The 23769-nt window shown below is 39.4% G+C and overlaps 1 protein-coding gene across 5 annotated transcripts in view; it reads left to right on the forward strand.

Moving 5' to 3' along the window:
* Positions 1–23769, forward strand: part of LOC132819835 (prominin-1-A-like) — a 287338-nt gene that overhangs the window by 126970 nt on the left and 136599 nt on the right. For all 5 annotated transcript variants that reach the window (XR_009645127.1, XM_060831697.1, XM_060831707.1 and 2 more), the window contains one exon: positions 11890–11979. Coding sequence is in view for 4 of the 5 variants with exons in the window: in XM_060831697.1 (XP_060687680.1) it covers positions 11890–11979 (90 nt within the window). In the remaining variant the exon portion in view is untranslated. The remainder of the gene's footprint in view (positions 1–11889; positions 11980–23769) is intronic.

Genomic DNA, 23769 nt, shown 5'->3' on the forward strand with positions numbered 1-23769 from the left:
AGTGTTGAAATCAAAGAGAAAATGATGATGATAAGTAGTTCATCAATCAAAATCTGTAAATAGGAGAAAGAACAAACATACCAGCGGAAGAGCAGATATACTAAGAGCCACTCAAGTCTACTCCGCTATTCAGTAAAGTTCATGGCTGATCTGTTTGTGTTTTAAATTCCACATTTCCATTTATCAATGATTCCTCTGCCCGACAAGAATCTATTCACTTCTTTCTTAAAAAAATTAACTGTTCAATATTTAAAATTCAATTCCATTAGACCGTAAGACTTTAGGAGCAAAGATTAGGCCATTCGGCCCAGCATGTCTGCTGCACCGTTTGGTCATGGCTGATAGGTTTTTCAACCCCATTTTCCCCTTGGCAATCAAGACTTTAGATACCTCTGTTTTAAATATACTCAATGACCTGGCCTCTGTAACCCTCTGTGGCAATGGATTCCACAGATTCACCACTCTCTGGTTAAAGAAGTTTCTCCCTAACTCCATTCTGAAGGGTCTTTCCTTTACACTAAGGCTGTGTCCTCGGGTCCTCATCTCTCCTGCCACTGGAAACAGCTTTCCAGTGTCCATTCTGTCCAGGCTGTTCAGTATTCTGTAAGTTTTAATAGGATGCCCTCGCATCCTTCTAAACTCAATTGAGTATAGTCCCAGAGTCCTCAAACGTTCCTCACATGTTAAGCATTTCATTCCTGGGATCATTCTCGTGAGTCTCCTCTGGACCTGCTCCAGGGCCAGTACATCCTTCCTGAGGTATAGGACCAAACATTGCTCTCAATAATTGTTCTGCCTTCTAAGGCAGCAAGTTTCAAAGGCTCACAGCCACCTTAGACAAATCCAATCTCTCGACCTTTGTCCTGAAAGAATGACCTCTGACTTTAAAACGGTACCGAGTATTGGACTCATCCACAAGAGGAGGCATCCTTTCCACATCCACCTTGCCAAAACCATTCAGGATCTTAGTCACCTCAACCAGGTCACCCCTTACCCTTCTAAACTGCTGTGGAAACAAGCCCAGGCTGTCCAGCCGATCCTCATTGGACAACCCATTCATTCCAGGCATTGATATAGTAAACCATCTCTGACTATCTCCAACACATTTATATCCCTCCTTAAAAAAGGACACCAAAACTGCACACAGCATTCTAGATGTGGTGTCACTAATGTTTTGCATAACTGAAACCTAACATCCTTACTTCTGTGTTCAATTCCTTTCTTGATAAAGGATAGAATTCCATTAGTCGTCTTGATTATGTGCAGTACCTGTATACTAATCATTGTGACTCATTGACCAGCATGCCTAAATCTCTCTGCATTTTGGAATTTCGCAGTCATTCTCCATTTAATTAATACATACTTTTATTCTTCCTGCTAAGGTGAATAATTTCACAATTATGTTCCATGTGCTAGATTTTTGCCCACTTGCCCATCCACAATAAGCTGTTCAGTGACATGTTATAATATATCTAATGAAAATCCAAGTAATGTATGTTGTCATGATGCACTGGGGAAGTGCGCTAGAAATCAATCATTGCAATTCCAGGAGGCATCACAAAAATTAAAGATGTTAAATAAGTTTAAAAAACTCCCCAATATACTTGATTGTGAGACACTTGTTAGATGATTCTTACGATGGTTTCCATGCTTCTTCCTTCAGATTTTTCCATTGGTTTGTAAACGACTCAAGGTGGATGATTATTGGTTAAAATTCACAGCTTATAACAACTACTGAAAGAAAGAAGCACTGGTTTTCTTCAGGTTTAAAATGGGTTTTGACTGCAGAGAATGGAGAGACGACAACTCTACTTGTGGAGATGAAAACATTCATGCAGCTCAGGCTATTCAATGACCTGAGAACCAATAGCAAGTCTGTTGGCAGGCAGAAGATTATTTCAATCAATAACTGGTTACTAGTCCATAGATCTCTCCACTTTTTGTTGCCATCAGTTGTATCTGTACCCAAAAACCCTCCACTCCAATTCATTTTTCAACCACTTAAACTAATGCTTCTTCAAACAGCTGTTTACATGATGCTTCCTATGAATGTCAGATTACTTGTTTTCCAACCATAGCTACCCCTCAGTGTATTTTTTCTTTCTTAGGATGAATTTCTGCTGTGCCTCCCAATTTACCCCCAGAAACTCCAGACATTGATGTTCCACTGTCTTCCCTCTAGGCTCACCTTCCAATCAACTCTGGCCAGCTCTTCCCTCGTGTCATTATAGTTACTTCACCTCAACTGCAATACCGTTACATCTGATTCCAGCTTCTCCCTCTCAAACTGCAAGGTGAATTCTATCATGTTATGGTCACTGTCCCCAAGGGCTTCCTTCACTTTAAGCTCCCTTATCAAATTTACCTCATTACACATCACCAAATCCAGAATTGCCCTACTGAGCTCTACCATAAGCTACTCCAAACAAAATCATAAACTTGCCACAAATTCCTATTCTTGAGATTCACTGTTCAAACTGATTTTCCCAGTCTACCTGCATGTTGAAGTATCCCATGTTTATTGTAATAGTGCCTTTCTATTTCCTGTTTTTCTTCCACACATCCTGATTTCTGGTTGAGAGGCTTGTAAATAAATCCTATCAGAATCGCTTTCCCTTTGCGGTTCCTCAACCTATCTGAGGGATGACCTTACAGACGTTTAGAAAGTCATGAGGAACGTGGAGAGGTGAATAGCCAAGGTCTTTTTCCTAGAGTGGGAGAGCCTAAAACTAGAGGTCATAGGTTTAATGTGAGCGGGGAAAGATTTAATAAGAACCTGAGGGGTAACTCTTTCATGCAGAGGGTGGTCCGTGTATGCAACGAACTGCCAGAGAAAATGGTGGTGGCTGGTATAATTGCAATATTTAAAAGGCATCTGGATGTGTATATGAATAGGAAGGATTTAGAGGGATATAGGCCGAATGCTGGCAAATGGGACTAGGTCAGATTGGAACGTCAGGTCAACGTGGATGAGTTGGACCAAAGCTCCTTCCCACCCATCAGTTCCAAACTTCCCACCGACTTATCACAATCACCTCCTACCTTCACCCTTCTATCGCCATCCTGCCTACCTTTCTCCCAGCTCCAACCCCCTCATTTATTTCTCAGCCTCCTTCCTTCTTCCCACTCCTGATGAAGAGTTATGCTTAAAACATAGATTCTCTTGCTCCTCAAATGCTGCCTGACCTGCTGTGCTTTTTCAAGTGCCACCCTATATCATTGGTACCTGTATGGACCATGACAACTGGATCTTTCCCTTCCCACTCCAAGATCCTCTGCAGTCCAAATTAGATATCCTGAACCTAGCACCAAACAGGCGACACAGCCTTCAGGGCTCTCCATGCTGGCCGTAGAGAACAGTGTCTATTTACCTGACTATATCATGCTATACCAAACTCGATTACAGCTACATTTCTCTTTTCTCTCTCCTCTTGAATGGCTCCTTGTATTCCCTGAATCAAACTGCTATGGTCAGTTTGCTCATCCTCCCTATAGCTCCTGCTGTCATTAAAGAATCTCAAACCAGTTAGACAAGCTGAGGCTCCTGCAGTACTACCTCCTGGATTCCTATCTACCTCACTCAAATTCACACCCTCCTATCCTTGACCAATGACTGAATTCAAGATAGTTACCCTGAGCTATGTGACTGCCTTCTGAAACATAGCAACAAGGTAACTATCCCCTCTCTGATGTGTCGCAGTATTTGAAGCTCAGACTCTGAGCCGGAGTGCCTCAAACAGCCAACACTTGCTACAGATGTAATCATTATGAAACACAATAGAGTCCACCAATTGTCACATCATGCAGGTAGAATATATCACCTAATCTGGCATCTCTATTATATTTACTTAGCTTGTAATTTGATGTTTAAAAGTGCCCAACTGGTCTTTTGGTTTGTAATCTGTAAATATTTTCTTGCTTTCAATCAGAATAACCTATAATAGATAATCAAGTTAGTCAAATGAACTCACAGTTTACCTGTGATGTCATTCTTTTGTGCAGGGTCTCTGATCCTGGACTTCAATTTATCCTGTTAAACCCTTACAAACTATGTTGTGAAAGCAAACAAGCAAAAGCACCTCTTCCCCTCTGTACTAAATTTCTGTGCTGCCTCTAAATTTCCCGAACAATGTACCAACTCAGGCTGTATCTCCCTCTGAATGTGATCTCTCCTTCCTGACTTGCACAGTTTACTGAAGCAAAATGTTTGTTCATTTCATCCACCATTTCCTTATAATCTGCTATAACTCTCTAGAAATTTATGTTTTAAATATACTGCTACTTTAAAGAAGGGGCAAACTGTTGGAATGATTTCAGGATGGGGCTGTCCAACCTACAGATAAGTTGCACAAAGTGAGGTCTGCAGATGCTGGAGATCAGAGTCAAAAAGTGTGGTGCTGGAAAATCACTGCCAGTCAGACAGCATCCGAGGAGCAGGAGAGTTGATATTTCGAGCATAAACTCTTCAGGAACATTCCTGATGAAAAGCTAATGCTCGAAACATCAACTCCCCTGCTCCTCGGATGCTGTCTTTTCCCGCACCACACTTTTTGACTACTGATAAGTTGGCCATGATTTTCTGCAGAAATGATGACATTATACAGTATTCAGATTAAGCAACATAACATGATGGAGTTGGAATTTTTGTGCAAATCATGGATTTAAAGTAGTGTAAATTAATAGGAAAATACAAAACATCACTGGTTATTAATGTTTGAAAATGCTGCCTCCACTAAATATTTTTCGCATTTATGTTCCATGAATAACTTTGTTGATTCTTAAACAAATTTATTGAAGAGCATCCTGAATATCAGTCTTTCGGTATCAAAGTAGGTTACAAAATCAACATTTAAAAAGGTATTTTGAAACAAATGTTTTGGGGTGCTCATTTTTTTAGCTACATACTAATGGTTATTACTTTTGACAGAATGTGAGAGACCTGGATTTCTTTCACAAAAAAAATCACTTGTCTAATTTTAAAACTTGTATAATGTTGAAGCAGAGTACTTAAGCTGCATGCAAAATTTAAACCAAAGGAAGTGAAACAGAATTGGGAATAACCAAGTTTTGTTTATAACACATGTACATTGTGATGAAGGGCAATTTACCTAAGGGGAGTAAGACTACTTCAGGATTAAATGAATTTCTTTTATGTGAGGTTATTAGATGTATTCTATTTCCAATCATCTTTTGTCTCTAAAACTTGATCTTCAAGCAGATGCATTATTTAAAAGATATGACCCATTTTTATTGTTGTAAATTAGAAAAATCTGCTGAAGAAAATTGAAGTGGTTCTATCACGTGATGATATTTGGAGCACAATTGTTCCTTTTACTTAGATGTACCCATTATGTAAACTGCACAAGTATTTCCAGGAACTACATATGAGGAGACAGCCACTGGTACATCTCTCTGCTTCCCTGTCCCCAGTCTATTGGTTTTCTTTCTTGATGTGAATATGCATGAGGCAAAAGCTTAGATAAATGGAACTTATTTTCAAACTCAAGCTACATCCATGAAATAGATGTAAGTATGGGCATGACAGCATAGTTATTATTTTAGGATTAGCAATCCAGAGACCTGGATTAAGGATATTAGAGTCATGAATTCAAATCTTAAAATGGCATCTGGGGAATTTGGATTAATTAAATTGAAAGTATCTATATTCAAAAGTGTCAATAATTGTGGCTATGAAACTTATGCAGGAGTTTTGTAAAATACACATATGATTCACTAATGTTCTTCAGGTAAGAAAATCTACAGCCCTTACTTGAGCTAGCCTATTTGGAACTCGTAACTTCCCTGTGCTATCAGATCCATATCTGTATATTTTTCATCACTAAAGGAAATCTTTAAAATGTTCTAATGGTAATATTCATAATTTCAGTTTGAGGCAAAGGAATTTAATTTTTTACAGAAATTGAGTTAGCCTAAGCACCATTGATGTACTAATGGCCTGGCTTTGCAAGTTTCTCAGTTTCATCCTAAGGACAATTAATAATAAATACTAGCCTTATCAACAAAGCCTGTGCCCCACCAATGAATTAAAAATAAATATCTCTCAAATCAATGTTTTTAAAAAACATCCAACATGTATTTATGTGATAGGTACTTGTGTACAGTGTTCAACACGAGTTGAACATTTTAGTTGTATCTGTGCAATTCAGCTTTCTGCTGTGGCATGAACTACATTTGCTGCATTTTCCCACATCATTAATCACTAAAACATTGTGTGAAGCAATGTTTGTATCATGTTGGTTTCTCAGTCCTTCCTTGGCTACTGTGTTGATGTGGCATTCCATATTATAAAGGTGAAAAATTTTCATATTCTGTTGTCCACATTTGGTTCCAAATGAGGACAATTTGGATGTGAAATCCTCAGATTCTGATATTCCCCCTTCATTTGTACTTGGCAAAATGTAATTTTCAATTCAGATGTATTCATATTTCCACACAGAATTTTGTGCATCCAATTTGAAGTACAGAAATGACTTGTGTTTTGTGGCTTTAACTATCTTGTCCATCAAAATTTGGAAAAGAGAAGTCCATTTAATTTTGGAATTCTAAGTGCTTTCAGATGACAAGTGGTTAAGATGCACATGAATTGACCTTTAATTTCCATTTGCTGTAAATTGGGAATTCATTTACCTATCTTGGAAATTGTAAAACATTTATGCATTTTTATTAGGTTCATGATCCAATTTTTCTGACTATAAATAGAATGTCATTAAAGTAAATGTTAAGTGGGACACATGTTGGATGAAAAAAGAGGTGGACTACAGGCAGACAGTTGAAGAAAATGTAATGAAGGCTTTCACTATGAGTTTGGAAAGACTGTTGGGATGATTGATGTGGGAAAGTGTAGCATGGACAATCTTGAAAACAAATTATATTTAATACTGCTTGGAGATCTGATGGGCTGCAATGCAATGCCTGGCAATGTGGTGGAGGTAGGTACAACTGAAACATTTAGGAGGGTGTTAGATGGTTATTTAAATGGCAGTGTTTGCTGACACCAGAACTTTGGTGTAAATGTGCATATCAACCCACATCTGCACACTTTCAAGTACTGTATGTCATTGCATCATAGGCAAAAATCCATTTTGTGCATATACACAGGAAAAGGATAGGCTTGAAATAGAGATCAAATAGAGTCCAAGGGGAAAGGATCGACAGGGGTGAGGTGGGGAAAACAAACCAGTGAGGAGAGGGTGGAGAGGAGAATGGAAGGAAGACGATATGGAGGAAAAACCAACTATGAGGAGGAGGAAATGTGCCTTGTCTGATCTCTCTCCCTGGCTACCTGATTTCTTTGTGCCCACACCCAATCTTTTTCTCCCGACCCAATCTCTTTCCCCGGCACCTGATCTCTCCTCACCACTCGATCTATATAGACCACCCAATTTTTAAAGATAAAAATTGTTTGGAATTTTACAAAAATATAATTTTAAGTATAACCAAAATCTGAAAGTGTTTCCAAATCAAAAGATCTGCAGACGTGCTTCTGAAGATGAAAACACACGTATGGACACTTTTCACTAAACCTCATTTACTAGTGCATGCGTAAGGATCTCTCGATGGCATACTGTATATGCTGATTGGTTGCAACTTGTTTGAATAGGAACAATGGGTAGGTGCTTGGAAAAAAAAGGCCAGAGAATGGCATTAATTGGTAATGCTTCCTTCAGTCCATAACACTTCTATGATTCTATGAATTTTTAATGGATTGTGAAAACAAATGTTTGAGGTTTTGTGCACATACTTGAAGTGGTTTCTTTAAAAGAGATCATTGAAAGTTCACTGTTAGACGTTAAAGTTTTTTTAAGTAAGACTTCTTGGAAATCATGTGATTGGTGAAGCTGCTGGTTTTTGTTGTAGACCCCACTGGGGCTGGGGTTTGAAAGTGGCTTGAAGAGATTCTTGTTTTATTTATTTCATTTGCAGGAAAACCTGTTGAGAACAAGCAGTGTCAAAGGAAAGCTTGCTACTAGCAAGCTGCACAGCTGATCTTTCCTATTTCTGAAAACAAAGCCCTGTACACCAGTTTAGAGTGAAAATCTTTTGTTCTTTTGAATTGGTGATTGAAAAACATTGTATTTCTCGATGAAGTTGTTTGTGCGAGGCACCATATGTGATTAATTAATCACATGTGCCAGAACATCAGACTGACAAACTCTGTATCATCTGCTCTTTACCATTGATTCCTCAAGAATAACCTATTGTCCTAAGTGGGTTTTTTCCTTCAGACAGCCAATCACTGCAACAATATCTTTTTTCCTCCTTTTCTTGAAGAATAGTTGTGTGTGAGTGCAATGATGCACTCCTCCAGCCTCAATCTGAAGATTTTTTTTCATAAAACTAAATTGTACAGATTTAATTAAGCTTGTTTGACAATATCTGATGTCACCTGTGTTTACCTTGTGAAACGATGTTGAACTAATCAAAAAATTGTTTCAGGAGTTTTTGAATGATCATAGTCTTAACCTGTATTGAAGTCTCTAAAGCAGCAAAGGAGGTATTATTAAACCAACTTCTTCTGAACAAAGACAAAATTTGGATCTTGAGAATGAAAAACTGAAAAGTAAACCACCAGTTAAACAGGAGATGGACCATTCAGTTCTTTACTGATTTGGGAATTACAAAACATGGGAGAGAATGTAGATCCAGAGAATGTAAAACCTAAACAGGATGGATCTGTTCATCACCCTGTCAGCCTGTTAGATGATCAATATCCTGAAGAAGCAGCAGAGAATGCAAATCACAGTAACCCTGCAGCTATTTATGTGGTATGTTAATTGGCTGGAGAAAGGACCTCTCCTCCTCAGTCAGGCAAAAGTCCTACCTCAGAGATCACATAGCTAATTTGGTAACTTCTCATAATGGTGCAGTCTCAGCAGCAGTAGTTGCTGGACTAGAGCTACAACCAATCTACAAGGTCTTTGTCTCAAAGTCCACAACTAGATAGGTCTGTTGAGGATCTCATAAAAGTGAGCTCAAAGAAGGTGGAAGGCTGGGGAGTGAGACTTTGTATTGGAAAGGATCTCTGAGGAAAAGTGAGGAAACCTTGGGTGAAGTGGGACCCAATCTAGAAGGGAGCTTCTGCTAGCACAGTGGCACAGTTGTTAGCACTTCCGCCAGGGATCCTGGTTTCATTCCAGCTTCTGGAGTTTGCTCATTTTTCCCATGTCTGTCTAGGTTTCCATGGTCCAAAGATGCACAAGTTAAATAGATTGACCATGCTAAATTGCCCTATAGTGTCTAGAGATGTGCAGGCTATCTGGATTAGCTGTGGTAAATATGGGTTTATGGGGATAGGGTGGAGGGGTTGGACTGGGTAAGGTACTCTGAAATGGGCCAAGTGGCTTCTATCTGCAGTGTAGGGATTCCATGATTTTATGATTGAGGGAGGTACCCTCCCTTCTTCCCTAGGACCCTAGCACAGTGACATGTCAGGCCTCCTCCTAACCTTTGAGGTCCTCATCCTAGACCCTTGGAAGCAGACACTTTAAGAGCCAAGAATTTAGAACTTAATCCTGCTGAATGAAGACTAGTTCAGAAGTTTGGATTAATTTGTATTCAATGTATATAAATGTGGCTCCTCTATCATCCCACGAGCTGGTAACTGGCCTACCAATCCTTCCATAACTTAACACTATTTTATGATGAAATGTGAAGATTTTAGAACAAAAGTATAGTTTATCTTTTTATATGTTATTTTGAAACTACCTTTTTTGGATATTTTATCTTAAAGATTATCACTTCTGAATTACATGGTATTATTTGATTTTACTGTATAATGGCACGTGCTAAAACAATTTTCCATTATTATTGAATAACTTATTAATCCAATCTAAAATATTAAGCAATCTTACTTGAAAACTAATATTCATTTATATAACAACTTTCTATAGCCAGTCAAATCATTTTGAAGTGCATTAATGATCATATAAGGAAGCACAGCAACATGCTGCAGTCAGCCAAGAAATAAATAGGAAGGTCTGCATTTTACAGTGCATTTCACAACCTTAGGATTTCCTTGTAGACAGTGACTTATCTTGGGGTGTATTTGCATGGATACTGATACTCTGTTGGTGTACTGCTGAATTTGCTTTAGAACTCATTGTTGTATGATTATTATGCATGTTTGGCACTACAAATCACCCTGACTTATGCTGGCACTAAAATTTTTCGTTAAAATCTCTGTGGAAATCAGAAATGCGAATCCATGCTGATTTTACTCCAGACTCTCTAGCTCAGTAAATTAGTTGCCTGAAATCAGCTAACTTCCATCCTACAATTTAGCATATTTTGAAGGGAAGGGGATGTCATCCACGTATATACCTATCAGCTTATTTCTTGCCCTCCTCTATTATTGCACTCCAATCATTACATCATTAGTGTTGTTGAGCTGAATTTCTTCACTTCTGCCATCAGTGCTGTCACTAAATTATTTAGTTCCAATTTCTACTCTCCTGAGTACAATTGGTATTTTTAAAGTTTCAAGCTTGAAGGCCAGAGAGTTGAGTACACTTAATATAAAATTCTTGTTATGGATCACTCAATCCTGAAATTCATACATGAGCAAGAATTTTTTATCAAATTAAACATTGGAAAGCTGAAAACAGCTAGTGGCAACTACAATGGCTTGCCAACCTGGATATGAAGAAAATGTTAACTGTTTGAGTGATGCTTGGTTTTGTTTTAGAGTTTTGCTATGGGTTGATCTAGAGTGTTCAGGATATGTCATGAGTGAGGCTATGCAATTGCCTTCACTCAAGAGGTGTTCCATAAGCTCAGTTGGACTGACAAGAGTGTCCACATCCATCAGAATATCCTGCATCTCATATGTTCCACTTCCTGCATTTTCCAATGATAATTCTAGTGCCTTTTGAAGTCCAGTTGAGCTTCAACTAGTAGGCACTTCTGCATAGTTACACTATCAATTTCAAATACTAAATAGTTTCTCAACATCTCATTAAGAGTTGAACCAAAGTCACATTTCTCTGCCAATTGTCCTAACCTAATCAAAAATCCTGATATGGATTCCCTTCGTTACTGAGTTGCCAAGTAAAACTAATAGTGCCTCAGAATTAGATGAGGATTGGAGTCAAGATATTTCTTAACTAAAACTGTCAACTCTGAAGATTTTAATATCTGGTGACTCAGGGGAAGTTAGTCTCCTAATAACCGAGAAGGCTGCAGGTCTACAAGCTAACAGGAGAATTTATCATTGCTTATCATCTACCCTGATATCATACGCCTGCAAAAATAATGTGTTCTTTCCATATACTGGGCCCAGTCTTCGGTAGGATCAAACAAGTCAAGCTTCCCAAATAATGGCATGTTGCCAGAAATGCTGACCCCAACACGAAGATTGTTATGAGCGAATTTCTTCAGGAAGGTGTTTTTCTCTCATTGTCACAGAGGCTGGTATCCTGTCACTAAGTCATCCTTTATTTCCATGTGGAGAGTCCTTGACACAGCTTCAGCGCCTTCAGAATCAGCTATGACCGAAGAGGATATTTGACATTGTTGTTGTTATCTGATAACCAAGGATCCCTGTTTAGACCAAGTTAACAGCCCCAATCAGGAAATTCATATTCCTTGAGGTCTCACCTGGCTGATCTCATTTCAACCACTGTATTAAAATCAGTTATTTTTCATTATACCATACCAGCTATTGTTGTCACTTGGAGTCACACATTTACAATGTCTCCCATGTTTATAACCAGGATCTTGAATAATGTATGTTGAAATAACTTTTCCGATTTGTCAAGTGAATGCCTGTAAGTATACAATAAATGAATAGCAGCTTTGAATTCATGGAAAATGTTCTCTTAAAAATGATTTCTGTAGAAGTGCACTCTGATGCAGTGTTTTCTCTTGTAGATATTGGGAGTATACTTGGTGGTAAGGTAAAGGCACGCTTTGGAAAAGATATAATCCCTGCACTTGAGGATTCGTACGATTTGGCCAGAGGTATGTTGTGTACAAGCAGTTGAAGCATTCTAACCAATTGTAATTTCTTTGAATGATTTACAAAATATTTTGCCAGGAAAACATGAAACAATCGCTAACTTGTGTGTTCTTTGTACCTTTCCCCCACTTCTCAGATGAGTAACATGCAATGTAGAATAAGAAATTGGGAACTAGGATGATGCACAGAAGAGTACAATCAGGAGCTTAATTGTTAAAGCTATTGAAGTAAAATAAGAGCAATAAGATCCCAAATATATAGGAAATTATATTTACTATCCCAATAGCAGTACTCCTGCAAGGTACTTAACTCTAGGAAGGGGTGAAGCTAACTTAATAATCCAAGTTTGAACATCAATTAAAGGAAAATAGTTCTGTTTCAAGCAAGTTCATTTGTAGTTTCAGTGATAGTCTTCATAGAAAGGAACATTCATATTTCTATTTTGGTTAATTAAACACAGAATAATATTGTCTAGAATATGTGGTTTATCTGTTGAAGAAATGAAAATGTATTCACCAGATTGAACCACTAAAACCTTGTTGGCTTGGGAGGGCAAGCAGTCAAAGAACATTTAAGATAAATGGTTTGACCTTTGTTTTATTTCTTCAAAATGAAGTTACCACTCTGTATTTTCTTTTAAAATAAAGTGCAGAGTGTTGAATTTATCTGACCATTGACTTCCAAGACTTGCTGAGATACTGATCCTGATAATAATTTTGTTTAATTTTAAAATGTTTCAAATGGAAATAATCTGACGATAGGTCTTGAAGATGGGGCTATTTCCTTTAGCTACTTGATCCATTGAGGGATTGTTCTGTGGAGTAAATGTGTTGATATACTATTGTAGAAACAAATGGCCTTTATAGTTTGTGTGGATGGATACCTTGTGTTTTGTCATTGTCAGAAGGCACCAGGTACTTGATCTGCCAAATCCTACCAGTCCATTCCATATTTTATAGGACATGTTTAGTTTTTTTGCTTTTATCCACTGTGCAGACAATCAAATAGATATTGCAAAGAGTGGCCACTGTTGGAATTGTCAACTGATTTAATTTTACCCTTGATGTTATTTTGGTTGAGACCAGTTAACTCTGTAAATGTGAAAAGTCAAATCTGGGATTTCACTGATGTATATGACTGTTTCTAAGGATGTGTCTTTCTATAATTTGTTTGCGCAATGTAATATTGTTTGGTTGACTCAATGTGAATTATAATATTTGTTGTAATGCTTGATGGTACAGAACATAAATATTGCTAAATGAGACATGACTTTGACGCTTTTCATTCTTGCACTCATTAGGACAGAAAGTCAAGAAGAAAACAACTTTAGAATAGAAGCAACAACTTTTTAGGATGAGAACAGATTGCTAACTAATTAGATAATGCTTATCATGAAGATGAAGCAGGAATGGTTAACTGTCTTTGATAACTGATTAAATTCAAAACCAGTTTGTTTCCGGTATGGACAGTCAAAGGGTGATTTGTTTGATATGGTTTGTCAGTCATTAGGAAATATGGTCTACATACCTGGCACTACACTGGCATTGAAATTCATGTCACACATTTCTCTTTAATGTGGTAGGCAGAACATATTTTTAGCTTTACCGCAGTGTCTCATTCGTGCAGAATTCCATCTGTTTGTTTACTGCAAAGTAGTGGTATAAGACAGCTCACTTTGGCTCAGATTTTCTCTTCCGAGCTAACCCAGAGACATGGATCCATTGGAATGCTGAGTGGCTGCTTGATACGTGCATGGATAAGCACTCCATTGCTTTAGCCATGGGTATGCTGCATCCATGGAAGGTGAGGGGATGAAGGATCTTGACCTCATTCCAGCTTCCCCTTTGAAGGTGGCAGGATGATGCTAGAAGACAACCACAGTGGGGAGGACTGAAAGATCCCACCAGCAGGGCACCCAGAATTACATTACACTTCTACTTCACCCCTGCCTGTGACCCCAATGCCTCCAGTATCTACATCTAAGGAAGGTGATTCTGCATATGTGCAGGACACTCTCAGCAGTTCAGGGGCTTCTCGCCAAACGTTGTCTGGGGATGCCCACCTAAGTTTTCAAATTTAACTAAATATACCATGAGGACCTTCCACCCCATTGCTAAAACTTGGCCTGCACAAGAAGAGCAAGGAAGGAGAGAAAATAAAACCATTCTTGGGGAATGTCAGCAACAAGGGTTTTCAATCATTGCCCAAAGTGTGAACTTGGTAAATATATGTTCACTTCAACTGTTTTAACAAATGCTATCGTCATTTTGTCTAACAGATGGAGTGATTTTGTTTTCGTCTGTGGGATGTGGGCTTGGCATGCATTTATTTCTCCTAGGAACCACTGAGGATCAGAAGGATGTTGGTGTGCATTTCTACCTGCTTCTTAAGGTAGCAGGATAGGTAGATAAAGTGATTCAGAATGCACAAGGGGTACTTACCTTTATTAGCCAAGGCATAGACTTTAAGATGAGGGAGGTTATGCTGAAATTGCATAGAAAATTGGGCAGACCATAGCAAGAGCAGTTTTGGAATCCACATTATAGGAGGAATATGATTGAGGTGCAGAGCAGATTTACCACAATGTTGCCTGGGCTGGAGAGTTAAAAAGAGACTAGACAGACTGGAGTTGGTTTTCTTGGAGCAAAGGAAACAGAGCATGAACATGATTGAGGTTTATAAAATTATGAGGGCCATAGGCGGATAAACAGGAAGAAACATTTGGTAGTTTTGAGGGGATGTGAGGAATTTTTTTTCACTCATTGGTGGTAACACAGAACTTACTGCCTGTAAGGGTGGTAGAAACAGAAATCCCAGTAATATTTAAGAAGCATTTAGATGTTTGTGTGCCTTGACATCACATACAAGGTATGGGCCAAGTTTTCTTTTCATTTTTGAGATGTGGGTGTCACTGGCTAACCAGCATTTATTCCCCAGCCCTCCTTGCCCTTGAGAAGGTGGGTAGTGAGTTGCCTCTTGAACCGCTACGTCCCCCTGCTGTAGTTTGGTTCACAATGCTGTTAGGAAAGGAATTCTAGTGATAGTTAAGGAATGACGATTTATTTCTAAGTCAGGATGGTGAGTGGCTTGGAGGGGAACTTGAAGGTACTGGTGTTCCCATATATAGGCTAGCTTTGTCATTGAGTCATAGATAGAGTCGTAGAGATGTACAGCATGGAAACAGACCCTTCGGTCCAACCCGTTCATACCGACCAGATATCCCAACCCAATCTAGTCCCACCTGCCAGCACCTGGCCCATATCCCTCCAAACCCTTCCTATTCATGTACCCATCCGAAAGACTCTTGTCCTGCTAGATGGAAGTGGTTGTGGGTTTGGAAGGTGCTGTTGGAGGATCTTTGGTGAATTTCTGCAGTGAATCTTGTAGCTCGTACCCTGCTGCTACTGAGTATTGGTGGTGGAGGAAGTAGATGCCTGTGGATATAAGGTAAAAACTCCTTTCATTTAACTCTCCACCCTTCAGGCTCTCTGCCTGTATTCCTGATGAAGGGCTTTTACCCGAAACATCGATTTTACTGCTCCCCGGATGCTGCCTGAACTGCTGTGCTCTTCCAGCACCACTAATCCAGAGTCTGTGGATATAATTCCAATCAAGCTACCTGCTTTCTCCTGGATGCTGTTAAGCATCTTCAATGTTGTTGGAGCTGCAGTCATTCAGGAAAATTGGGAGTATTCCTTTACACTCCTGATTTGTGCCTTGTGGATGGTGGACAGACTTTGGGGTGTCAGGAGATATGTTACTCGCCACAGTGTTCCTAGCCTCTGACCGGCTCTCGTAGCCATTGTGTTTATGTGGTGAGTCTAGCTGAGTTTCTGGACAATGATAACCCCCAGAATGTTGACAGAGGTGCATTCAGAGATGGTAGCATCATTGAATGTGAAAGTGTTGTGGTTAGATTGTCTCTTATTGGTGATGGTCATAGCCTAACATTCATGTGGCACACATATTACTTGCCACTTGTCAGCAATGGATATTGTCCAGATCTTGTTGCATTTGCACCTGGACTGCTTCAGTACCTGAAGAGTCGCGAATGGTACTGAACATTATGCAGTCAGCCTTGTTTCCAGGGAGTGGAGTTAGAGGGAGGAGCACACAATGTGCTGAGTATAAAAACTAACCTTGGGGATTTGTGACCTTTTTTCCAGGGAGTGAAATCAGAAGGAGGAGCACACACACGAACTGAAAAAGCGATGTCACAGGAGAGTTGTGACCTGATAGGAAATCTGTCCTAAATTTGAAAAGAAAACTGCTAAACTAATTAATAAATAATTAACTAGGGATTAACTAATTAATTGACTAAGTAGACGTAGCTGCATGATGTGGGAGCTGGCAGATCCCATTGTGAGCTGCAGTCACCACATCTGCAGCAAGTGTTGGTTGTTGGAGAAACGTCAGCTCAGAATTGATTAGCTGGAATATGAGCTTTGGACACAGCAGCGCACCCAGGAGGGGAAGTGTTACCTGGACATTTTGTTTCAGGTAGCAGTCACATCTGGTAGATTAAGTACTTCAAATTCAGTCAGTGGTCAGGGGCAGCAGCGTGTGACTGCAAGTGAGACAGGTCAAGCAGTCCTGTACTTAGGAGCAGATGAGCTTCAGTTCTTGACTTTGTCCAACAGGTGTGAAGTACTTGCTCCCTGTGCGGATAGAAACAGAGCCGGAGGGAAGATGAGCCAGTTGACCAGGGCACCGTGGTACAGGATGCCATTCAAGAGGGGGGAGCAATAGTTATGGGAGATTCTATAATTAAGGAAATAAGTAGCATCCATTGTAAGCAGGATTGAGAGTCCTGCATGGTATGTTGCCTGCCCAGTGCCAGGGTGAGGTATCTCTGTGATTGGATTGAAAGGATTTTGGAGAGGGAGGGGGAGGATCCAGTTGTTGTGGTTCTTGTCAAGACAAACAACATAGGCAAGACGAGGAGAGAGGACCTGTTTGGGGATAATCAGGAACTAACAAATAAATGAAAAAACAGTTCCTCAAGAGTTGTAATTTCCGGATTGCTAATGGAGCAGTGTTCAAATTGGCAAAGGGACATGAAAATAAGGGAAGTAAACATGTGACTAAAAGTGTGGTACGTGAAAGATGGGTTCTATTTCATGGGCACTGGCATCAATGTTGAAACAGGAGGGGTCTGTATCGTTGGGATGGTCTCCACCTTAACTGAGCTGGGGTCAATGTTCTACCAAATAGGAGAAATAGGGTGGTCAACAGGACTTTAACCTAGGAAGTGGGGGGAGAAGGGAAGGGTAAAACTCCAAGAAGTTTAATGGCCATTGGGAAATAAAGCAGCAGGTTTAAATCCGTGGGGGTGGATTCAACCGCATGGAGAAGTGTGAAAAACATGAAAAGAAAGGAGAATTCAGGAAAGGTTATTAAATCTCCAGAACACAACATAGCACAGTGTTTGGGAAAGGTTTGAAGTAAAAATTTCAAGGGATGACAATGAGAAGAGGGAAGGTAAATACAGAACTGAAGGTGTTTATCTGAATGCGTGCAATATGAAATAAGGTAAATGAGCTTGTGGTGCAGATGGAAATTGGCAGGTATGATGTGGGCATCGTCTAGCTGCAAGGGCAGCAGGACTGGGAGCTAAATATCCAAGTATATACATCCTATCAAAAAGGCAGGCAGATGGGCAGAGGGGGTGTGGTAGCCTTATCAGTAAGAAATGAAATGAAATCAATAGCTAGAAACAACATAGGATCAGATGATGGGCGGCATAGTGGCTCAGTGGTTAGCACTGCTGCATTGCAGTGCCAGGGACCTGAGTTCGATTCCAGCCTCTGGCGATTGTCTGCATGGAGTTTGCACATTCTCCCCGTGTCTGCGTGGGGTTCCTCCAAGTGCTCTGGTTTCCTTCACCAGTCCAAATTTGTGCAGGTCAGGTGATTTGACCATGCTAAATTGCCCATAGTGTTAGGTGCATTAGTCAGAAGGAAATGAGTCTGGGTGGGTTACTCTTTGGAGGGTTGGTGTGGACTTGTTGGGCCTAAGGGCCTGTTTCCAATCTCTAGGGAATCTAATCTAATGTAGAATCTGTGTGGGTAGAGTTTAGGAACTGCAATTTATGTAAAAGCCTCCAAACAGTAGTCAGGATGTGGGGCCGATTAGCCTGACTTTGACCATTGGTAAGATTTTGGAGTCCATTGTGAAGGATAAGATTTCTGAATACTTGGAAGTACATGGTAAAGTAGGGCAAAGTCAGCATGATTTCCTCAAGCAGAGGCCATACCTGCCAAATCTATTAGAATTCTTTGAGGAGGTAACGAATACGTTAGACTAAGGAGAGCTAATGGATGCTATTTACTTGGAGTTCCAGAAGGCATTTGAAAAGGTGCCGATTAGGAGGCTGCTGAGTAATATTAGAGCCCATGGTGTTAGAGGCAAGGTAGTAGCATGGATAAAAGCTTGGCTGTCTGGCAGGAAGCAGAGAGTAGGGATAAAATGATCCTTCTCAGGATGTTAGCTTGTGACTAGTGGTGTTCTGCAAGGATCAGTGTTTGGACAACAACTTTTACTTTGTAAATTACGATCTAGGTGAAGGAAATGAGGGCATTCTTGCTAAATTTTGCAGATGGTATAATGATAGGTGGAGGGACATGTAGTATTGAGGAGGCAGGAAGGCTGTAGAAGGATTTGGACAGGTTAGGAGAGTGGACAAGGAAGTGGCAGATGGAATGCAACATGAGAAAATGTGAGGCTGTGCACTTCGGTTGGAAGAATAGAGGTATAGACTATTTTCAAAGTGGGAGAAAATTCAGAAATCTGAAGTGCAAAAGGACTTTGGAGTCCTAGTCCTGGGTTCTCTTAAGGTAAACTTGCAGGTTGAGTCAGTGGTTGGGAAGGTAATTAGAGTATTGGCATTTATTTTGAGAGGACTACAATATTGAAAGGAGAGATACTTTATAAGGTTCTGGTCAGGCCACATTTGGAATATTGTGAGCAATTTTGGGTACGATCCCTCAAGAAGGATATACTGGCTTTGGAGTGGATCCAGAGGAGGTTCACAAGATTGATCCCTAGAATGAAAGGCTTAACATATGAGGAATCCTCCATTACGTTGCTCTTCTGAATATTTGTGCTAAAATGATCCAGTGTGGTGAGCCTGTGAAATTCATTGCCATGGAGCGCAGTGGAGGTCAGGATGCTAAATGTTTTCAAGGCAGAGTTTTGAGTAACTAATCCCTGATTCTGCTAATAATTAATATTAGACATCAGGTTTGTGGCTTAAACAAAAGACTTAATAATTTATTAATAGTACAGTAACTTTCACAGAGCAAAACTAAACAACAAAGTAATCTCTGGAAAAGCTCAACAAGTTAGATAGCAGAGTTAACATTCAGAAGAAGGTTGACTGGAACCAAAATATTAACTCTGCTTTCTCTTCACACATGCTGCCAGATCTGCTGAGTTTTTCCAGCAATTTCTGTTTCCAGCATCCACAGTACTTTTTTTTTGTTCAACAAAGTAATCTAATTGATGTCTATAATTAAAACCCAATAATCTTTGTTTTCATACAAGACAAACAATTTGGGGCGGCACGGTGGCATATGGGGCGGCACGGTGGCACAGTGGTTAGCACTGCTGCCTCACAGCGCCTGTAGACCCGGGGTCAATTCCCGACTCAGGCGACTGACTGTGTGGAGTTTGCACGTTCTCCCCGTGTCTGCGTGGGTTTCCTCCGGGTGCTCCGGTTTCCTCCCACAGTCCAAAGATGTGCGGGTCAGGTGAATTGGCCAAGCTAAATTGCCCGTAGTGTTAGGTAAGGGGTAAATGTAGGGGTATGGGTGGGTTGCGCTTCGGCGGGTCGGTGTGGACTTGTTGGGCCGAAGGGCCTGTTTCCACACTGTAAGTCTAATCTAATCTAAAAATTACGATTAACGATAAATAAAAGAAAATAACAAAATTGGCCAGATTACTTAAGCAGTTTTCACAATGTGTTGTTCCAAAGGCATATACGATAGCTTTTTAGATGATTTTCTGAAGATGTTGATCAGGGTCACCTTATCAGTTCACTCTGAGGGAGTTTCAGCAATATATAACACTTCGTTTCTGTCCTCTGAACTTCTAGTGACTGGTAATGGAAGGTTAGGGAGAAAACTTTCAAACCTTCATGGTTCAATCTATAGGCAGCCTCCTTCTCTCAGAAACAGTCCAGTTCAAAGACTCTGGCCTTTCCCTCTGTTTGTGTTGCTGGAAAAGCGCATCAGGTCAGGCAGCATCCAAGGAGCAAGAGAATCGACGTTTCGGGCATGAGCTCTTCTTCGGGCTCATGCCTGAAACATCGATTCTGCTGCTCCTTGGATGCTGCCTGACCTGCTGCGCTTTTCCAGCAACACATTTTCAGCTCTGATCTCCAGCATCTGCAGTCCTCACTTTCTTCTTTCCCTCTGTTTGACCGTCACCTTCTCTCCAGACTTACTGGCATGAGTTCTTAGCTACTGACCTCATTAATGACCAGATGTCTGCCATTTATTAGACATACTGCTTTTCCCAGTGTTGAAGCATCTATGGCATCCTTTTGATCAGGAACCTTAAATTAACTTTCATACTTGCCTTCACAAACAAACAACAGCTTGTTTATTCTTTTTAAGGTTTTTAATACAAGCTGCTGTTCACAGTCCAAAGATCATCTTCTGCTCAGAATTCTGAGTTCAGAGTTCCAAACTAAAATTGATAAAAGAATAAAATAAATATAATATAAAATCAGTGAGAGTTATATCATTGGACCTGCTCAGTTTTTATTGTTGAGTTTTTGAAAATTGAGTTTCTTAACTGGGGAAAACTTCATTGGGAATGTGAAGTTAATAGGACAGTTTGTTAATTAATAAGACACAAATGTATGCACATAGGCTAAGCTTTTCCCCACATGGTCTCACAATTTTAAGAAGGGAAGGCTTAAATATATATATAAACACAAGTAATGCTGACTGTGCTTAACATTACTCTGGAAATCAACTGTAAATTAATCGGATTTCTGGTGTTGCGCATGCTAGAAGCTGCAATTAATTACACACAGGACCCTGTTCTTTGCAGGTCAAACGAATATGTCAAGGCATTGGAGATTTTGTAAAGAGTAAATGACCAATCATACTCATAATTAATTTTCCTGTTTTGACTGTAATCAATTGATAATGACAACTAACAGTATATACTGCATATCCATGACAATCATTGCCCAATTGACCAACACCCTCTTCTCATGCTGGACAAACTGTTGCTTTCTAGAGTCATTTTCCCTGTGTGTTTCAGCCCTGATGAGTGCAAAGTGAAAAACTTAGACTTCATGCCTCTATTTAACACTGTTTAAATATTTAGATTGCAAAAATGGCTGGAAAATCTAAGGCATTCAAAAACTCTCAGGTGAAGCCTAATCCTGCTTCTAGTCTACTTTCTGTTGTCACATTTCTTTGCTTCACTTTGTTTCCCCTTTGCCTTAAAGTCACAGTGGACAGGGCTATCAAAGGTAACAAGAACTTCAAATGTGTGAAGTTTTGTGCACTTGTGTGTTTTGGTCATCTATTACTTTCTGTTGTTGGTTTGAATCTGTAAGTGATTGTTGTAGTTGACTTTGCTGTGAATTTTACCCCTTGACTAGAAATAGATTCAAATCTTTTGCTTGAATATTCTTTGTTTACACTAAATCCATACAGTAATTGAGACTTCATGTTTAATGTTTAAAAGAAATGCTTTCTGATGCTAAAATGGTTGTTCTTGGTTGTAGCAGCTCTTTGACCATTCAAAAATGGTCCACCAACTGTCTAAAAATAATGAGAATTCTAGATAAGCCAGGTACAAGCAGATGAAATTCAAGTAAAACGAACAGAATTATGTTCAGTTTTTTATTGCAATTGAAGAATGTATAAGAGATGCTTGGGAGAAATAGTCTGGAAATTCACTCCTGAAACATTGAAGTTTTGTGTTTTATTTCATACCATCGAATGTTGTTGTCCAGGTACTTTTCATTTTAAAAATATGCAGGTAGTGAGTAATTTAGAGTTGAGAATCAGTTTATTTTCCTTGGATTGGTACAGTGAACGACTTCTACAGCTTCTGACAAAACCACACAATGCATGCCACTGTTACTCAAAATTGTTTATGAAAATGCTTAATTGTTTTTTAATTAATTGCAGATTACTTAATTTGGAATAAATAATGTGTCCTGAAAAGTGGATTCATTTTTGTTTAAAAAAATCTTAAATTCTTCTAAAAGTCTTTGAGGAATGCAGCTTTCAATGGACAAAAGATTTCTTCCACAATAAAATCTGAATAAATCCTGAAATACCAAAGACAATTGTCCTGTCTTTGAAGCCAGGTCTCAATAAAGTGGCATTTCTTCAAATGATGCCATTCTCCCTTCTCCTCATTCTCCAACATTTTGCTCTTATTAAGATACTGCGACAATCATTTACCCCATTGTAGCAGATGTCCTGAAATTTCTGATAGTTCAATATTTAAAAGACTGAAAACATCGTTTATAGCCTCCATCACAAATGCTGTACCCTCACCACTGATTACATCACCCTTCCTGGTAACACTTTCAACTTGTTTCCAACTCGATATCCTCATTAATTCTGAGCTGAACTACAGATATTATTTCATCTCCATGAAAAGGACTGTATACTTTCATCTAGTTCACCCAACCCTGCCTTTGTCTCAGTGAATTGCCTCTGCAGCCCTTTGTGTTTTTGTTGCTTCCACACTCAACTACCCCAGTGTGCTCCTGGGTGGCCTCCCATATGCTGACCCAAATTTAAAGTTTTCTAAAGGTCTAGTGCTTGTATCCTAATTTGCAGCAGATTCCATTTACTGACTTTGATTTTAAAACTCTTAACTCATTCAAATACCTTCATTGCCTCATGATGACTTATCTCCAACCCATATAATCCCTATAACCCACCCATTATTCTTCATTTCTCCACCTGTTGACTTTTGTGCATTCCTCACTTCCGTCACCTATCTATGCTTTCAGCTGCCTAGGTACTCCTTGGAATGCCATCCCTAAACCACTGCATTTTAACACATCACCTTTCATTTAATGTGTTCTGAAAATTCCTTTTTCATGAAGTTCTGTTCTAATGTCTCTTCATTTGGCTTGGAGTCAATTTTTGGTTGATGACACGCCTGTGAATTACTTTGTTTCTTTTTAAATATTACACAATCTAAGCTGCTAGGTGTGCTGACTACAATCAGCTTTTTGAATGTTTCCAGTAAAACACTCCATCACATCACATGTAGTAAATGTGGATTTTGTATCAAAACTAATCACTTTCCCTAATTATCTTTCACACTGTACCAAATGAATGTGCACTTTACAAGGAGTAAAAGAAAGTCAAGATACTAAGAGCAGAGAAACACTTACCCAATGAGCAGTAAGCTGTTACTGACATTTAAATATTTTATTTTTATTTTTCCCTCAGAATGTGATACAAATAAACATGTTAGATCTATTTAGAATTAGTTAACCTCTCTTATGAATATTTGAGGCATTTACTAAAGTTACTCTTCAAGCAACAGCAACATCTTTTGAAAATTAGAACCTGCGGAATAATGGTCAGCTTTTCGTTATGTCCTACAGCAGTGTAATGTTACTGGTTTTCTTGGAAGCTAGTTTAGACTGAATGTTGAGCCTGTTTTATATCCATGAGTAAGCTAAGTTGTAAAGCAGCTACTGTGATTTGGAGCATCATTAGATTTGTTTATTTTTAAGATTTTTTTATTCACTCAATGGATGTGGGAGCCACTGGTTGTGCCACCATTTATTGTCC

This window comes from Hemiscyllium ocellatum, chromosome 1 (genome assembly GCF_020745735.1).
Source record: "Hemiscyllium ocellatum isolate sHemOce1 chromosome 1, sHemOce1.pat.X.cur, whole genome shotgun sequence".
NCBI lineage: Eukaryota > Metazoa > Chordata > Chondrichthyes > Orectolobiformes > Hemiscylliidae > Hemiscyllium > Hemiscyllium ocellatum.